Genomic DNA, 20,244 nt, shown 5'->3' on the forward strand with positions numbered 1-20,244 from the left:
CCCAACTTCTGCTGGCAGTACACACCTATCCAAAAGCAGAGCATGAATCTTCTTACTGAAGAATATTTCAGGTGCAGTTTTAAGGAGCCAGAAGAAGCATTCACAAGATAGCCAGCTCAGCATGCACCCCCTGTCCCCCAATGATTCCTTAATTACACCCACTGGCACTGTTATGTTCTCTTTTTATTATATGTAGATAAACCTCATTCTCTATGGCACAAAAGTATCCCCTCACAGCTTTCCATGGTATTCATTAGACTTAGCCATAACTAACCTGCCTCAGAGATGTTGAATACTGATGAGTGATCGCTAGTAACAGATGAGGCTGATGACTGTGATGATCCAGGAGTTAATTCTGAGTTACCTGCTTCAACTGCCCCTTCAGTGTCTCGCTCATTAAGGTCAGGAAAACTGAAATCTGTTGAAGTTTCATTATCATTAAGGCTATCTGAGGTACCTTGGCCAGAACCACTTTCTTCATCACTTGTAAAGACAGCCCAAGACTTAGACTCTGATGTGTTTTGTAATGGGACACTAGAAGTTTGAATACGGTTCTCCGAAACTGTCAGGTCACTGTGCTTCTTAGGTATCACATTTGCTGTCAAAGTTGGTATGGAGGTATAATTATGTCTGTCCATGGCATGGTTTATCTGACTGTCTGATGCAGCAGTTGAGATTTTCTCTTCTTCTTCGGGTTTCTCAGAATGTGAGCTTATAATTAGGTTACTCTGATCCTTGTTATTGTTTACCTTTGTATTTTCTTCCTCTCCTACCATATCCTGAGCTTCTCTATGAGAAGTGCATGAGATACAGTTACTTACAGGGAAGCCATCGTCATATTCATCGTAGTCATCCTCAACTACAGAAGGCCACAAATCGGTACTGGACATGATACTGGGAGACAACCCAGAGAATTCTCTAGAAGGAACCAGCAACCTACTCAAAGTTACAGGGATCTCACTTTTGGGAGGAACAGCCGTAACAGAAATATGTACGTTTGGTAAAGGAAGAGTATGACGAATGGACATGTCAGAATCAGAAACAACTGCAGGCACATGAACAGGATCAAAACCCAGTGCAGAACTTGAAGAGACACTTGCAACCTCACTTCTTTCAAAAACACTTGAAGAGATACGGCTGTCTGCAGGAGTAGCTACATGCGATAATGTATCACCTGTTAGGAAGGGAGTTGTTACAGCATTCGTTGCTTGGCGGGGAAAGGCATTTGCATTTTCTAAACTGGTCAGCTGGAATGAAACATCACTACTGTACAATGAAGGCATAATCTGCTGAACATCTTCACTGTTAAACAAACTGGATGAAACATATTCCTCGCTTGCATAAGAAACAGATAAACCTTGACGTGACGCTGTGGGCTTACTAAAAGTGTCTGACAACATATCAGCAACGGAAGGTGCAGATGTAGAATGCAGCACGGTTTCAGTTGTAGCAGAACCTGGTGCCATTTGATGCAATATTTGGTCAAATGTAGAACTATGAACCCTGGAGCTTTCAGCCAATATTGGATCACTAGGCACAACTGCGGCTGTGTTAAGCAGAGGGCCATCACCAGAAGACTGGAAGGAGGATTGCAGTAACGTTTCATTATTTAATGTAGCTGAGGTCTCATAAAAGTACAGCTGAGTCGAGGAGAACGTTTTGCTATAAGCAGGGGCAGAGAGAGCTTGATCTGAGCTTGCACTAAGCATAGGCTTAAGCAAAGTGTCATCAAAGGCTGGAGGTGTAACATGCAAAGGCTGAACGGAAAGGCGATTTTCTGTAAGTTTACTAATATCATTATCAAATATCTTAGTAGTGGGAAGAGCAAGAGAGACTGGAAGGATTCCCTTTGTGCTAGAAACAGGAAGTGGGCTTTCTTGCAGAGACGTATTCTGCTTAATTATATCATCCTTAGCAACAGATGTAGAAAGTTCAGGTATCACTTTACTTTCAGCATTGGAAGCCATTTCACTTAAAGAAGAGGAAATTTGCAGTTCTCTCTCATCTCCATATATAACACCACCTTTTTGAAGCATCTTATTAACATCACTAAACCCAGATGATTCATATGTAATATCATCTACAGAATCAGAGGAAGAAACATTAAGTACCGTCAAAGTATCTGTATCAGGCAAAAGGGACTCACTACCAGAGTACGCTTCAGACCAATCCGTATCACTAGACAGAGAGCGCGTAGGCTGCAGCAAAGTATCAGCTTGTGGTATTACAGAAGAAGGTTTACGCACCAGTACATTGTTATAGCTGCTAAATAAAGGATCTTGACGAAAGACGTCAACAGAATCATGCACAAATTCTGTGGAGTCATAGGAAACAGTAAAGCTTTGGAGGGAGCCCACAGTACTAGACAAAGCATAAGGAAGTTCAGACATTGTAGACAGTACATGCATATTTAAATCACTGCTGGATGGTTCAACTTGAGAAAATATATGAGTTCTATTATGACCAAATATCAGTGTCTCTGAAGCAGCATGAGCAGTCTGATGTGACACCACATCAGCATATTGAGCAAGGCTTGGCTGTATTAATGTATCACCCTCTGCCAATGTCAAAGAAGCATGCAGGGACACCTTATCACTTGCAACAGCTGGAGTAGCACGTTGTGGAAACATTTGAGAAACTGGATACAGACGGTGAAACAATTTACTACTGGAGGAAGCAGAGGAAAATGTAAGCAAAGGTACATCATCATAGGAAGACAGGGTGGGTTGAAATGACACATCAACACTGGGAAATACAGGCGTAGCATGCAAGGTCACATCACTATCTGATGTAGCAGGGGTAGTGTCGAGCATCTGAGAGTCAAACAATAAAGGGGTGACTAGAGGAAACACTTCACTACTGTAGGAAGGTTGAAGAGGTATCTCACCATTATAGACTGGTTGAGTTGTCTGAGAGAGTACCTCACTGGCAGCAGAAGCAGAACCATATTCTCCAGAGCTTGAAGAGATAGAGTGAGGTGATAATTCAGCAGAGGAGAAAGCAAAGGTAGAATAATGTGGCAATTCTAAATCCGCATCTGAAGTGTCTTGTGAAACCACTGGGCTGCTGGAATAGGGCACGGTAGCTGGGTTTAATCCCTCTACATAAGCATCAGTGTAACTGGCCTGAGACAATTGCCTGCTATCCGACGTATCAACAGATTGAGTTGTCAGCTCTGTAGCATTAGGAAACCATAAACTTCCGTCAGTGGAAGAAGTATGCTTTGGAGGCTCATCGGAGCTTAAGGGTGTTACACCTTCTGAAACAGACTTAATGGAGCCTTGGGAAAGAACATAATGCATGCTTATGTCTGGGCTTCCTGAAAGAAGGGTGTCTTCTTGGGTGGTCTCCTCTGTAACCAGTTGTGCTGAAGAAGTGGCAAGAACCGAACTCCAAAAGTCATCAGATTCCCGATGAGGTTTAAAAGAAGACAGTAAGAAATCTTCATCACTATGGCCAGAGGTGGTTATTCTTGTTGGTTCAGTGCCTGAAGAAAGGTATATGTATTCCTCTTCTATGCCTTTGGTGGAGTCAATGAGTTGAGGAGGAATTCCAGTAATTGTTCGGGATTCCAAAAAAGGATCTTCCTCTTCTTCGGAAGTTTCACTAACAGGTGGAGAAGTAGGGTAATAAACTGCTTTGAAAACATCATCCTTACCATGCAATTCTTCTTCTCTTGTTAAGTATCTATTTGTTTTAGCTTCGTTGGGTTTTGTCCCCATTTTTTCTTGACTGTAGCTGGATGTAGTCACCTGGAAATCTTTCCTCCTTATTTGGTTTACCGTACTGTCAGTGCCAGGAATCACTGCAGTTTCTTCATCCATCTCTGTTTCCTTTTCATCAACTTCATCCTTTGAAAAAATATCACAGCCAAAGACAATTAAAAACATTTTTAGATACTGTACACAAATGAAAAGCAAAACTGCAAAAATACATTTTCTGGCTCCATAGAAACAACAGAGAGGCAAAACATGACAACACTTGAGAAGACTGTTGGTCTTAAAGCAAAATATTTAGCTGCAAGAACAGGTGTCCTCTTCTCTCTTGAAAATATTACTTATTTGCAATATAAACAAAAAGCTCCTGTGTCACAAGAACTTCTTAAATATTGCTTTACTTTTGCTGTGTTCGAGAGACAAAAACTACTCACAGTATTTACTTTATTAAAAAAGCTCTGCTCTTTCCTAACAAAATGCAATTGTATATGTAGTCCACAAAAAAGAAAGAATGGTTTTGCATTCAGAATGTCTTAGAGATTTGCACTAATATCCTGATAGTGATTAAATTGTCATAGTAACAGAATTTGTAAAATATATTTATGACCTATCCTGAAATTCGCTGAATTTTCAGAGTTTTCTGGAAAAGAAGATTTCTGTATGGTCAGCGTGACTGCAACAGTTTCACAAGTGTTTTAAGTGATACCACCTAGTTGCTGTTACGACCCTTTGCTGAGCATGAATAATGATATTTTGTGAAAAATCTGTGTTAAGTTTTTGACTTTGAAGGACAGATCCAAAAAAAAAAAAAAAATCACATGACTAAATACAATCAGGATTTAGGCAGGCCTTGAGGATCTAAGTTCAAATCCTTCCATCCTTTCTCCAGCTTCCCCTGCCCCAAATAAAAAGCAATGTGGAAGCATCAGACTTGCTCAGTTGGTATTTTTGCTTTGACCTAGACACAGCAGCACCTGCAGCTCTGAGCTGTGCCCCCATCTAGAACTGCACCAGAACTAAATGTCTGCGCACAAATCTGCAAACTAGATTGAAGGGCACCTTCAGTTTCTGAAGGGACTTGATTTGATTGAGGCACACATAGCCCTAAGAGACACCAGCAAGACAGAGCCTCTTATAAAATATAGTTGAAACTCTTTCTTCTTCTGTAGATCTGGCTTGGTGATGTGGTGGCAATGCCCATCTGCTTTTATTCAAAAGCATAATGTTCTGAGAAAACACTCAGAAGACAGGAGACTGGGACACCATTATCAGTCTGAGAAATCCTCGGTTTCCACTACATTTTAGGCTGAGTAGATATCCCACTCCTGCACTGAAGTGAGCAGGGCACAGCAAAGGAAGAATGTAAAATCAACGGTCTTTGAAAGTAAATGCCCAATATGAGAAATGGCTGAAGAAACTATTAACTGGGGCACTCGGCTAACAGGACTTGTGAGCTTTTATCCAGTCTGACCAGAGTGAGGGCTCTAACCACTAGGCTAGAGCTGTACTTCACACCTCAGTCCCTTTTTTGTACCAGGAACATCCTGGTACTAAAAATCTACCTCACAGAATATAAGGTACCTCAGACATGATCCTCAGGTTTGGATTTCATTCCAAGGGCTAGATATCTAAAATGTAGGGACACCATCAACTAAACTGCACGTCCTCAAAGCCAGACTGGACCAGATAGACCCTTGTTTGTGAAAATCTACCTTCTGAAGGGCAATGCTTGCACTTTTAAATGTTGATGGTTCAAGCAAAAATCAATGGACATTCACTGGCACTCAGTCACTGTCCTGACAGATGCAATATAATAATCCAGAGATGTAGCTTACATCAACAGAGAAATAACTGTATTATTGGTTATGCAGCATCCACAAATACAAGGGAGGATATACAGGTAGACAGGTAAGCACAGGCTGTCTATGTAACTAACAAGGACTTGCCACTGAGAATACTGTGGTCATAGATTGAAATGGTAATATAAAATTTCTGAGGGATTACTTGACACAAATGTAGGTCTTACTGAAGGAACGGTCCGTGTTGTAAAATCTGTATTAGAGACTATTAACAAGTTCACTGTGATATTTTCACCTCTCTCATTGCTGGGATGCCAGAAACCTAGTTACCAAATATGAAGTGTGCACAGAGTATCATAAAAACATAAAAAACTGTGTAAAATACAGTTGTACTGTAAAATCTAACTTGATTTCATGATGTAAGAGTAAATGACCCTCCAGAAAATTTGGAATAACTGTTAAGTTCAACCAATAGCACATAGACAGCAGATACACATGAATCTCACTCTTCAGCACCGCTGCCTTCCCCCCTTCCTTTACTACATGCTAAGACCATCATAAGAAAGTCCAAGTCAGATTTCTCTTTAAACAAACTAAAAAGCTTAACATTGACAGCTTTAATTGTGCTCAATGAAGAACTTTGTCAGACTTCACTCAGAGGCGACAGTAACTTGACATCCCATTTTCAAAAATACTTAGGCATATCCTGTGATATCCCTTACTGGCCCATGTATCTCCAGCCTCAGAGAACTAAACAGTGAGGTATCTCTAGTCATCTAGGGAGAATACAGCTGAAAGAGACGGCTGTGTATGCATATATATGTATGTATATATAAATTCAGAAATTACATTCAGTTGGTGACAGTTTTATGAATTTTCACAGATTATCTATTAAATTTAGTTGAAATGTATGTATTTGAAATACTCTCTTAAAAATAAACGAATGCTATACCTCATATTCTTCAGTTCCATTCAGTTCAGGAATGAGGCCAGCCTCTATAAAACAAAAATACATACCATATCATCCAACATTTTAAATTCACAGAATTATTAATTCTGCAAGGACTCAACTGAGTAGTTAGTATGTTTACTGAGACTCAGTCTAATACATTTTGCAGGATTATGTTTGGAGAACATAATCTCACTGGCATGAGAACTAGCTCTAAGGGCACCAAATGCTCATCTAGACAAGACATGTTCAGCCACAAAAGTTGTGCCTGGCTTTGATCCTGCAGCACATGTTGGATCTGCAGTGAGGACCACACCCTAGCCAGGGAGAAAAAGTTTACAAGAACATTTGCTATAAGAAAGTACAGTTTAATGCAGAAATATAGGAGAGAAAAAAGGTAAGTTTGGGAATCAACTATTTCTCTACATTTAATCTGAAAGCTCTGAAGATATTCTTGTAAAATGATCTCTTCTATAATTTTCATACAGCAAATTCCTCGTTTCTTCAGCCAGGCTTGGAGTCAGGTACTAGCACAACAGCCATACCATCATATTCAGCACGCAGGTGCCTGTCGCCATCAGGGCAGACCAAAGAGACTCATCTTTCCTACAGTTCATTGCTTAAGGCCTTTTCAAACTCCCACTCCACTTGATTTAATGTAAGGACATGAACCCAGTCATAGCACATCCCACAGGAAGTCCCAAATAAACAGCTACTGGGTGCTCCACAAAGAACTACTCTAAAGGCTTTTGAGACCTCCTCACTTTCCATGAATAAATAACAGCTGATGCAAGGTCAAGAAGTAAATCTCCTGCAGCCCAGGTGAAAATTCTTCTCTCTAAGTTTAGAGGTAGTCTCTTACCTTCTTTCTCTCATCTTTTTGACCAAATCCAATATTGCACTTCCGATGGTGCTCAGCGAGAGAGGCTTCAAAGCAGGTTGCAAGAAATCTACAAATCTCTGGTGGGAACTGGCACAAATCTCCAGGGATGAAATCTAATACCCCTCCCACAGCATTAACTCATCTTACTGCTCCTTTGGTCCACAGAAAGGTCCATTCCCTTTCTGCATCTTTCTAAGGCTTTCTCCTAAGCAATGTTCTAGTGCTATGTCTGTACACCAGTGCTAGCACATATTCTGAGGGCTGATTTGCACTAAGTGCAAAGGCCAGTCTCTTAGCTTGGGGAGCAATTCTTAGTAACAGCATCACACAGAGCTCCATGTCTGCACTTGCCCCACAATTCCCAAATGAAGTTTCCTCAGCATACTAGTATAAAGATGTCATCTTTATACCTCACATCTCTGCAAAGTCAGATAGGGATCCATAACTTAATTTGTATTCTCTTTGGTCTGTCCTTATCTACACTTAAAACAAATTGAGACATGTATTATATATGCAACATACACTAGACAAAGTTTGTCAAACTAACAGGCTCATGTAGTTTTATTTATAGCATGCAGACAAATTTTGACTAAAGAATGCTGCACAAAATTTTCATAAATTGTTCTTTTGTAACAAACATTTATAAATTACCAAGTACTGAATTAACCTTTTATTAACAAGATAGAGAAAAATAATCTTACCTTTGACTCCTGGAAGCCTAGGAGGCTCCGGGGCAGGGTGGGGAGGGGAGTGGAGGGAAGGAAGGGGTGGAGGAGATAATGATATTCCCTGGCTTCTCAATGATATAAATCGAATATTGTACATATTAGTTTCAAAGTCTTCCCAGAGTAGACCCATACCATGTATTAAGTACTCAATGGACTTATCTGAAAAATGTTTTTAATACAGAGAAATTCTATCCGTTTTTTCTGCAGTCACTATTCTTGAGCTGAGCTTTTATCAGACTCAGTTAGAAAAACAAAATGTCCTGACTGTGCTAGAGTATACAGTAGCATATTTGCTCTCAAATTCCACCAGCAGAAAACTACAGTTTCTTGCTGTTGTCTCCATGGAGAGATATTAACATATATATGCAAAATGTATACTAACAACACAAAATCTTCAGGCGTTTTACAAAGCCTATTTAAATTTAGTTGGTCACAGAAAATGTATTTGTCGAAAGCATTAGAGACACACACTTATAGAAGTTCTGTTAATCTTGTTGTTGACTTTTTGATTTGATGGGAGATTACAGAAATCTGCTGACATCGCCCAATCAAGGAGAAGAACCGCACCCTCCAAAAAACAACCCGTTGATGTAGGTTGATGAACAAGCTTATTTATTTTTTTTCTGGAACCACATATTGATTATTCTATAGCTTACATTTTAAAATAAAATAATTAAATCATTAGTTAGAAAGTTTTGTAGAGCTCTTTTCAGAGTCCATTTTAATGACAGATGCAGAAACGAGAGAACAAAGACAAAAAAGGTAACTATTTCCCTATATTTATGTTCAATGTAAGTCTTTAAAAAAATCTCTAAAATCTGTCTGATTTGTAATTGGAGAATAATGCGCACAACATAAACTGTTCATTTCTGTACTGTCTTATGTAATAAGTGGCACAGCAAGAACAAAAGTAAAGCCTGCTTCTTCTGAGTAAATTAGTTTTTGGATATCTACATTTATCAGTACAAAATTAGCAAAAAGCATCCCCTAAATGAAACATTTAAGATATGCTTAGTGTTTTTTAAGACAAAAATAACAAAGACAAGTTAGAAAGAAATTGCATAGCTAGATCCTTACAAAGCATTGCTGGTAGCATGAGCTGCCACACAGGAGACAGCATTCGAGAGCCGTTTACCAGCATTGGGGTTTTTTTTTTTATAAACACCAACCAAAGACTATGCAAAGGAAAATTAGAGGAGAGATATATCCTTATTTTTCATTTTCTGTGTCAGTAAAAGCATTTAAGTAACACCGGTATTAACTACACAACATACTGCAGAACTTTCAGAGCTATACAGATGTTATCTAGATAGTCCAAGCACACATTTAGATAGTTACTCAAAATCCAATTCTAATAGCAAATGAAAAATTGGTAAATAAAGGTTGGACTTTCATTAAAGCTGACTAAAACACTACATACATGATTCCTTTCATTTTCAATGGAGGTTGTGTAGCTACATCATGGAGGGCATCTGGTGACTTTTACTATGGAAACTAACTGGAAAGAATTTCAGCGTGCACATACGCTGTATCACAAGGCAAAAGGCTGCCACTCTGAACAGTTCAGGAAAAACCCAAAGAGCAGAGGTCTCAATTACAATCATTTGCTCAATGTCATAGTAGAGGTCCTGAGGCTTCCACAAACTGAGGCAGGGAGCATGGCCCGAAAGAGATCCTTCCTCTTAGGAAGCACTGCTGAGAACAAGAGGGTTTACACCTGGTCTGTAGATCACCTGGAGCTGGCAGAGCCCTCACCAGCCACATACAGGAGACACTCAGACAGAGCAGGGAGAAGGTATGAGAAATGCTCTCTGTTGCAAGCATCTCGAAAGGAAAAGGCTAAAACAATGGTCGTGAGTTTTTTGAACACTGGATTTGTGTTGCACCGTGTACTGAAACTTCCCTCATTAAAAGAGGCAGAACTCTTCCCAGGAAAGGGCCCATCTAACGCTTCTGCATGACTCATGCTTCCCTTTAGCTCTTAACATGAAGATTGATTGATCTGGAGGTGACTGCAGTGAATTTCACCTTAATTAAACTGGCTTACTCAGAGTAAATCTTGAAAATGAAAGTTTTATCTTATGCTTTATGTGAGTCAGTTTTATTTCATGTCTTCATGGTGAAGATAACTTTTCTTTCATAAATTCACAAGCAGGAGCTCCAAGAAATCCCCTTTTGCCTCAAGATCTATAAAGCAGATCACAAAACCAATTTGATGTTACAGTTGTAACCAGCAAGTTGCTCTGAACAAATCTTTCTCATTAGATATCTACATTCCCATATCTCTGTTGTTTAATATTTGCAACATTAAAATATTAAATATGGAAGTATTTGCAATATTTGCAACAGTTAATTCAGATGTAAAAAATTAGTAATTGTAAGTATGCAAATAAACATTAATATTAGGAGTGAATGGAAGCTTTTTTTATATTTTAAAATTATATCCAGGGTTGAGACAGCATCTATAAAACTTATTTATAGAGCAATGTACACCCATAGAAGTCTAATTAGTAATTACAGGGGAGGACTTTTTCTCTGAATTTTCCTCATTCAATGCTTTCAAACGTACTCCTGTGAAAGTGTCAAAATAAAAGAAAAACAAGTACCTTTAATAAATTTGTGTCCATTTCAGATAGGAAGCATCCCAAATGAATGTTTTGCATGTTTGAGAAAAACTATTTATTTTGGCATTTCATTGTTATTTATAAACTTCCCTCACTTTTAATTTTTTTTTTTAATTTAAAATATCCTTGAAATGCTTCACTTAACCTGAAATAATCTTCCTCAATTTCTAAGCTTCTGGAATACTAAAGGAAAAACCTGAGGAAGACCTGAAACTATTATAGGTTTTCAGAACTGCTTGAAATTTGAAAAAAAAAAAACCAAACCCAGATGTTTACACAGTTCTGATATGCAGATTATTTAACTCTCCTCTTTACAATACTTTATTCAAAACCAAGAAAACTTACATACTTATATGGATTAATCTGCTTTAATGCAACATTAAGGACACATTTAAATGTTCAAATGCCAGAAAACACAAAAGTACCATTTTCGTAGTTACACTAATCTGTTCATACTTTATCTAGAGACATCTTTACATTGTTATGACTCCTAGGTATCCTTGCATTATATTTTCTCATTTATTTAACAAAAATTAAGTAGTGGTGTGTCTGTGTAAAAAGGCATGACAGTATCAGACCTTCACTCAGAACTGCTAAATATAACATTTATTGCACCAAATTCTCTTGTCCAAAAATACAAAACTCAGAGAAATTTCTGCTGATGTACTGGAAGGTGAAATGAGTTTTCCAGTCTATATTTCCAAAGCAAGGCCCTCACTCTTCCTTCTACTGAAACGAATGCAAAGGCACTGCTTTGCATGACTTCAGCAGAAGCACAACAAGGTTGCCATGAGCAGTGGCTGCATCCACACCACTGGCCAGCTGCTGACTGCCAAACGCCCATCGTCCTCTTGCTGAGTTTGTTCCCTGGCAGTATTTCCTCACACTGCAACCACATCTTACTGAACCTTAACAGCACGGACAAGAGTAGTGGTAAGGTGGGTTATCCTACAGATGTTACCTACGTTGGATTTTTTTGTTGCAATCTCTGTTTTTTGAGCTTTTAAAGCTGCAATGGCAGCACTGTACTGCTTTGATTTGTTGAACTGACCATTTAATAACGACAACACGAGACTGCTTATTTGTCATTCCATATAGAATGGATGCGGGGGAATGTAGATGAAAGCTTATCTGAGAAAATTCTTCAAACACAAAATTGGCAAATTCTGGAAAGGAAGTGGAGGAAAATAGCATCTAAGGTAGAATGTCAGAATCTAGTTGTGGACTTCTTAGAAAACTGAAGGGAAATAGGAAAATTCTGGTAGATATTAGAAAAAGACTGCAAAAAAGCATTCTTCTTAATACATTGTGTTTGAAAGACAAGTTAAATGTTTATCGAAAATTTATATGTACTATACCTGACCCTGTGTCTCCCTCCTTCAGACAAAACCGCACTATTATAAGCCTATTACCATTACTAGTTCATAATTCACGCAGTAGAGATTGTTGAGAATCATACTCTTTCTCACTGTAAAGGAATGTGGTTCCCTTAAATGAAAAACTCAGCTGTTTACCCAAATGCATCACAACATTGCTAAGGACTTTGCTGTAGCTAAACAGACTTAATGAAGTGTAAAACTGAACTTACAGCATCTATAAATAAACAACAAGAATCCAGACCCTTAGATTAAAAAATGGTTTGTTGCATGATCAGAAAGTCTTTGATGTTTTCCTGTGATCAGTTACAGGGTTCTTAACTAAAAACACAGCACGTTCTCACTTTGCTAAGAACTGGGTCTGATGCAAAATCTTCCACAGAATTTAAGGAATTATTAAAGACAAGATTAAGCTTCATGCTATAGTTTCAAATTATTTCATATTTACCAGCAGGCAGAAGAAGTAAATCTGGCTGTGAAATCAGTAGGATTTGTTAGGCCTTTTGATTTTTTGCAAGGCAGCATTAAGAAGCAAGGGAATTCCATCACCACAAGTCCTTTGAAATCAAATTCCAAGTAATCATAATAAATCAAATTTCAAAATCAATTGATACAGACTTGTAAGTCATATATTGGGTTTGTATTAGTTGTTTCCTTAATACTTTGGCTATGTGGATTAATTTTGGGAGGACGCTTGAACCATAGAGAAATAATACCAAATGTGGTTTTATTTCCCTACATTATATTGCTAAAAGATACACTTGTGATATTTGAAATCAGGTAGGTGTTTTTCAGAATATTCTTAGAGTTAAAAAAAATAACATGCAGTCTTTCATAGGCAATGTTCACAAGGAATGGAGAATTACATCATGTGAAATATCAGTAGCAAAGAACATGCTGAAGGTTAACTGTAGCGATTTTGAAATTTCATTTTAGCATATGTTGATAGTCGTGCATTTTAACTGGTTTGCAAAAAAACTACTTCTTCAAATACAGATTTTCAGCTAAAAGTGATCACTAAGCTCAAAAGATTACTTACCTGGGTCCTCTAAAGGCATATCAACAATGACTTGGTCACTGTATTTTCCATATAGACCATTAGAGCAAACAGCAACTATCTGAAGAACATAACTTGTATTGGGCAGCAGATTATTTAGAATAGCCCCCTAAAAGAAAAACCATGTTTAATCATTTACTTGCAAACAAGTATCAAATACTTGGAAATGTTAATTTTTTTCATGATACATGTTTCATATGAACTCTAAAGCTCCTTTCGTCTAGGACTCTAATGCATGTTTTTTATATTTTATTGTCACAAAAGTTTTTCAGCCAACTTTAAAAAAAATCTTGTGAATTTTTAAATGGATGACACCAAACTACATAATTATTTAATCCTGAACACTAGTTTAAGTAATTAGTTTAGGTAACATTATCTCTGATAAATTATGAGACTTCAAAGAGGGTAAAAGGAACAGATCACATTAATAAAATACCATGAAGCTATAATCAGTAGCTTCATATTTAGAGAAGTTATGATTGTACTGAATCTTACTAGTTGCTTGTGTTGGTCATTCTTTGTACATCAGTGAGCGATGAACTACAGATCACTATTAATCGACTAAGGGTTCTGTGGCTGAGGAGCTCTGTGACTATCCCCATAAACTTTTGGGGATAGTACAGGCAAATCAGAACAGCAATCTGTGAAAGTTTTCCCTCTTCTTGCAAGAGAGGCTTTTTTTTTTTTTTAAAAATCATCTTTGTGGCTTCACAGCCAAAAAATGAAGTACAGCTTCTGTGAGCTGCAGCCAAAGAAGTAATTTATTATTGAATCAGCTCCCAGCTACTGTTTAATCCCTTAAGATAACTAACAGGAAGTGTTTTGCCATCACCCCTTTGTATGAAACTTGAAGAGCTAACAGTTACCAAGTCCTGATACCCATCTGTCAGAAACTCATGCTTAGTCTGGTCTTCTCCATCCAGCTGTTGATAAAAGACAGCAAATCTCTCAATTGTGGTGTCATATACAACCCGAGGTCTTTCCCATGTAACGAGAAGACTAGTATAATTCTTTGGATCGGATTGAACATTCTCAGGTTCTGAACTGCAAACTGGAAAAAAGAAAAGAGGAAAGAATATGATATGTATTAAATGGTACAAATGACTCTACTAAGATCTTGAGCCACCCCCTGAGAAAATTAATGCAAGTCTTTCATGTGCTCCTTTTTTAGCTTTCTACTGAAATACCTCAGATGCCGTGCACTATAAACAGAACTAGTATTTTAACACTAGATTTTCAAAAGCAAGTTAATTTGAGGACTGAGTCCTCTTTCCTTGCTTTTTTTTATACCATATTTTGTGAAATATTAATATGCAGTTCCCAATAAATAAAATATAAAACACAAAACCCCCATAAAGATATATGTCCTGGACATTAAGTATCTGTATTACTCTGCCTTTATGGGTCTATCAGAGTAGAATTAGAGGAGCAACACACTCTCTCATCAGCTATAACAGACTGCAATAGATATTAAATTGCTTTTAAAGGTTAAAAGTAAACCTATCACACTTGAATTTCCTCTCAAGGATGTCTGAACCTTATCACAGCAACCAAAGAAGAGACAAAAGACAAATAAGCAGAGGCTAAGAAATTATTAGGTTAGCAGTAGTGATTTCACTATATTTTAAGGCACCATTGAGACATCTGCTGAAGTCTGACCAGACTGCTGCAGTCCTGAGCTTGACTCATGCCCATCTTCTTTGTGAGCCTGGAACCTGCACTCCAAAAGCCGAAGCAGCCTGGTCAAGCAGGTACTCTTGCATGTCTTCCAGCCGTTCCCCTCCAATACTCCTCTCATCTTATTCAAGTAAGCCAAATGTATTGATAACTTTCTAGACATACAGAGGTACTGATTACCAGTGTGCTAGAAATTTACTGAGACTCTGCCATTTGGTTTTTTTTTTTTTAATTGCACAAGTACCTGTGTGTGGCTTAAAAATAATATACAAGGTCAAAGATAGATTAACTTGTATGAAAACTATGTTAGCAGAAAATGTAATTATTTAGCTGAAGCTCACTGAAAAATGTCCAATAAGTTGTGATACACTAAAAAATAAATCAACATCATATACAGTTCCATCTTTCATGGCTGATATTGGTTTGGGGTGAGACCCCATTCACCTTCTGTGCTCTCATCATCCCCTCTGCTGGTGGGGGAACCACGTCTTCAGACACAGCACTGCAGAATGGAGACTATTGTCAAAAGCTGTCACTAACTTTTGGTCAGAGCACAGCAACTAGATTTGTTCCGACGTCTCAGAATGAAGGCCAAGGGTGCCTGACATTTCCTGTTATAAATCCCTCTTCTTGTCTCCTTGAAACTGCATAGTTGTTGCACTTTGGCTGAACTGCTCAGTGGCTATCTGCTCATGCCCTAGCTTTGAGAAGGTCCTTTCTCATGTACTGAATTTCCTTTTACATGTGCTTTCATATGTATTGAAAAGGCACATTATTGAGTCTATTGCTTCCTTTATTATCTTATTTCTGTTGCTTTATTTAATCCATTGGACTTGACAAAGTCACTGATGAGAATACATGAAGTTTACTTTGAATCTCTCAACAATTTAATTAAATGTTACATACTAAAATGATCAAATGGATATATTTTTATTACAAAATTTTTAGCTTGACTTTTGCACAAGTAATTACATATCATTCCCTGTTTGGAATAAACGAGGAAACATATTTTTCAAATCTCAGAATCTATTTAAACCAAACTTTAAGTATCTAGTAAATAAAAGGAACTATATAGCTAGTTAAAAAACAAGTGTAGATGCTTTGGAGTTCTCTTAAAGGAAGCAAGCACCATGATACTATAATGCTTTCGGTAGACAACACTGCGTTCAGAAAGGAAAAAAATTCTTTCCATTAACTTTGCAATTTGCCACTTGAACACAGGAGGGCACTCAAACCCCATTATTTAGAAAAACTCAGTTTCTTCGGTTCTGTACGGAGGTGGGCAGTTTTGAGCAGTTCTGGTCTGAGCTGGTCAATGGAAAATAAACAACGATTTTTTTTTCTTTTTTTTTCTTGCGTATGTGAGCTAACTAGAAGCAGTATTTAGTTGTGTAATTTAATTGAATTCTGTAGCTTGCCAGGCTTTGAATCTACTGTTCTATGTATCTGACATGCGATTGTATTCATTATACTGAATTCTTTTAATTGATGTAAAGGAAGAGCAAATTAAAAAATTCTCAAGTTGTGTACATTCCGTTCCTAAAACTTGTCATTCCACCATATTTCCACCAGGTGGCAAAAAGAAATCATTAGACCAGCAAAGATGATTCCCTTCTCAATCCTGAGCATTAAGCCCCTTCTAGGCTTGAATTCAAGTTTCTGCTTTTCCAGGTGAATAGGTAGATGATTTTGCATATCAGACCATGATGATGCACCTACCTTTGCTTATTCTTCTGTGGAATAAAATGCTACCCATATGACTTAAAGTTTTTAATCTACACTGAATTGCATCATGGAGAAGCACCAGGGTACATTAGACAAATCATTGTAAAAAACTGTCTGGGCTGTGTTTTTGACAAAAAGACTTTCATAAACTGCTCAAATTTGGCAGTACATTAAAAAAATTATACCTTGATTTAAGCTTCTCTGAGCTTGACATAGTTGGAATATAACTAAGTGTAGTTCTGAGGCAGTTCTGGATAACTCAGGAGATTTTTTCCACATTTGTTGCTTTCTTCTACTTCTAGTTGAATCTGGGTTTGAGATTTTTATCTCTTAAATCCAGATTTTAAATTGTGGAAGCTGTGACATCACTTTATTTACATTAAGGCATTCAAGGGCTTTTCAGCTCCCTGTCACACTGTGTGGCAAAAAGTAGTTCTTCAGTATTCCCAGTCTACTCTGTCTCTATGATGGAGGTGGAACAGCACAGTGTGTGTGCTAGGTGGACCTTGACTGGCCATCAGGTGCCCACCCAGCTGCTCTCTCAATCCCTCTCCTCAGCAGGACAGGGGAAGAAAATAAGATTAAAAAGCTCATGGGTCAAGATAAAGACAAGATAGCTCACTAATCACCATCCTGGGAAAACAAACTCAACTGGGGGAAACTAATTTATCACCAATTAAAACAGAGTAGGATAGTAAGAAACTGTCCTGGGATGGAGTTAATTTTTGTCTCTGTAGCTCACAAGTTTTGGATTTAGTATGTGAATAATGTTGATAAACATACTGATGTTAGGAGCTGTTGCTAAAGAGACCAAGGACACTGTGCTAACGTGCAGGTGCAGGAAGCTGGGAGGGATATAGCCAAAGCAGTTGACCCAGACTGGCCAAAGAGAGTATTCCATGTCATAAACGTCACTCTCAGTATATAAGCGGTGGTTGTCCAGGGGTGGCATCTCTCTCTCTCTCCTTTGCTTGCTATTAGGTTTCATTTCTGTGATCTCTGCTTGGGACGGGCTGTATCGGTCGTTGGGATGACAGGTGGTGAGAAATTGTGCATTGTTGATTTTGTATATTTTAATATCCTTATATTTTGTTATTACTGTAATTTTCCTTTGCTAGTCTAGTAAACTGTCTTCATCTCAACCCACAGGTTTGCCTTTCTTCCCAATTCTCTCCTCCATCCCGCTGGGGAGGGGGAGGGAGAGGGAGAGTGAGAAACTGTATGGTGACCAGGGCTAAACCACACAGAAACAAAAACCAGAACATCTTCTCCCCACCATTCCCTTCTTCCCAGGCTCAGTTTCACTTCTGACTCTTTCACCTCCTCACCCAGAGTGGTGCAGGGGGGCTGGGAATAGGGGTTGTGATCAGTTCATTCAGCTTTGTCCTTGCCGCTCCTTCCTCCTCATGCCCCTGCACCAGTGTGGGATCCCACACATGGGATACAGTCCTTCATTAACTTCTCCAGCCTGGGTCCTTTCCACAGGGTCCTTTCCACAGTCCTTCAGGAAAAGACTGCTACAATGCAGGTCGCCCATAGGGTCACAGATCCTGCCAGAAAACCTGCTCCTGCGTGGGCTCCTCTCCACAGGCCGTAGCTCCTGCCACGAGCCTGCTCCTGCATGGACTCTCCATGGGCCGCAGCAGCACAACCTGCCTCACCATGGCTTCCTCCACGGGCTGCAGGGGAATCCCTGCTCTGGTGCCAGACACACCTCCTCTCCCTCCTTCTTCACTGACATTGGTGTCCCAGGGCTGTTTCTCACACTTTTTTTCCTCACTCCTCACTGCCATGCAGTGTTTTGCCCTTTCCTAACTTTGTTTTTCCAGAGGCTCTGCCAACTTTGGCTGCGGGGCTCAGCCGTGCCCTGCGCTGGGTGGGTTGAAGCCGGCTGGAACCGGCTGTGTCCGGCACGGGGCAGCCCTGGCCTCTCCTCACAGAGGCCGCCCCGCAGCCCCCACTGCCAGTGCCTGGGCACGGACACCCAGCACATTATGTGAGCAGAAAGTACCCTGCACAAGAGGAAATGTCTTGAGAGAATCTGAGAATGGTTCCAGCTACTTGATGTTGTCTGTGGTATGTGAAATGGTAAGGAAGTGTGTCCTTACCCCTGGTCTTGCAGAGAATTTAACTAAAATAGCTGCTGAGCTTTACACAGTTGTATTTTGCAGGGGAAAACAGGTTGACAAACATTTTTTATCAATATCTAAAAAAACTGGCCAGATGGCCAGGCCCAAAGAGTTGTGGTGAATTGAGTTAAATCCAGCTGGCAGCCAGTCACAAGTGGTGTTCCCCAGGGCTCAAGAACCGAGGCCAGTTTTGTTTAGCATTTTTATCAACAATCTGGATGAGGGGATCAAGTGCACCCTCAGCAAATATGCAGATGACACCAAGCTGGGCAGGGGTGTTGATCTGCTTAAGGGTAGGAAGGCTCTACAGAGGGACCTGGAGAGGCTGGATCAATGGACTGAGGTGAACTGTATGAGGTTCAACAAGACCAAGCGCCGGGTCCTGCACTTGGGTCTCAACAACCCCATGCAATGCTACAGGCTTGGGGAAGAGTGGCTGCAAAGCTGCTTGGCGGAAAAGGACCTGGCGGGGTTGGCAGACAGCCTGCTGAGTATGAGCCGGCAGTGTGCCCCAGGTGGCCAAGAAGGCCAATAGCATCCTGGCTCATATCAGAAATAGCATGGCTAGCAGCACTATGGAAGTGATTGTCCCTTTGCATTTGGCACTAGTGAGGCCATGTCTCAAACACTGTGTTCATTTTTGGGCCCCTCACTACAAGAAAGACATTGAGGTGCTGGAGCGTATGCAGAGAAGAGCTACGAAGCTGAAGGGTCTAGAGCACAAATCTTATGACAAGCAGCTGAGCGAACTGGGGTTTAGTCTAGAGAAGAAGAGGCCAAGGGGAGACCTCATTGCTCTCTACAACTACCTGAAAGGGGGCTGCAGCAAGGTGGGTGTTGGTCTCTTTTCCCAAGTAACAAGTGATAGGGCAAGGGGGAACAGCCTCAAGTTGCACCAGGGAAGGTTTAGATTGGATATTAGGAAAAACTTCTTCACTGAAAGGGTTGTCAAGCATTGAAACAGGCTGCCCAGAGAACTGGTTGAGTCACTGTCCCTGCAGGTATTTAAAAGACTTGTAGACGTGATGCTTAGGAGCATGGTTTAGTGGTGGACTTTGCACTGTAAGGTTTATGGTTGGACTTGATGATCTTAGAGGTCTTTTCCAACCTTTATGATTCTATGATTCTATATTGTCAGTCTTGAATTTTAGGAATCCATTGTTTTTTACATCTTCACTAAAACCAGAAAGATTAACAAGAATCATGTTTCTGTGCTTACTCACAGGGCGTTACTAGAAGAGTGGAGTGGATGGGAAGTTACATAACAGGCCCAGCAGCTACCATGATGGTTCTCAGGTTTATAGGAATAAACAATGATTTCTATTATAAATGGATTTTCATGACAGTTGAGGTTGGTGGAGATGAAGCACTGCAATTTCAGAAAGTTTTTCAAGTTGAATCCTCAAGTATGGCTGTTAAGAATTAGCTATTTTAATCTTCTTCTTTAATATATACATACATAAATGCATACATACTTATCACATAGGAAAACTGCGCGTATCACTAAGCAGACTTGGGGAATGGTATCTCCTATGTCCTCAGTAAGGCAGTGCGTGTACACCAGGAATGTTGGGGTTCTCA

At 39.4% G+C, this 20,244-nt stretch overlaps 1 protein-coding gene across 6 annotated transcripts in view; it reads right to left on the minus strand.

Moving 5' to 3' along the window:
• Positions 1 to 20,244, minus strand: part of PTPRZ1 (protein tyrosine phosphatase receptor type Z1) — a 141,756-nt gene that overhangs the window by 35,185 nt on the left and 86,327 nt on the right. For 4 of the 6 annotated variants that reach the window (XM_086747280.1, XM_086747287.1, XM_086747292.1 and 1 more), the window contains exons 9-12: positions 13,999 to 14,183; positions 13,115 to 13,241; positions 6,468 to 6,511; positions 275 to 3,851 (exon numbers count right to left, since the gene is read on the minus strand). In XM_086747280.1, the coding sequence (XP_086603406.1) occupies positions 275 to 3,851; positions 6,468 to 6,511; positions 13,115 to 13,241; positions 13,999 to 14,183 (3,933 nt within the window). The remainder of the gene's footprint in view (positions 1 to 274; positions 3,852 to 6,467; positions 6,512 to 13,114; positions 13,242 to 13,998; positions 14,184 to 20,244) is intronic. The other 2 variants (XM_086747302.1, XM_086747321.1) reach the window with 2 other exon arrangements.

Source organism: Chlamydotis macqueenii, chromosome 1 (assembly GCF_036417535.1).
Source record: "Chlamydotis macqueenii isolate bChlMac1 chromosome 1, bChlMac1.mat, whole genome shotgun sequence".
In the NCBI taxonomy this organism is placed as follows: Eukaryota; Metazoa; Chordata; class Aves; order Otidiformes; family Otididae; genus Chlamydotis; species Chlamydotis macqueenii.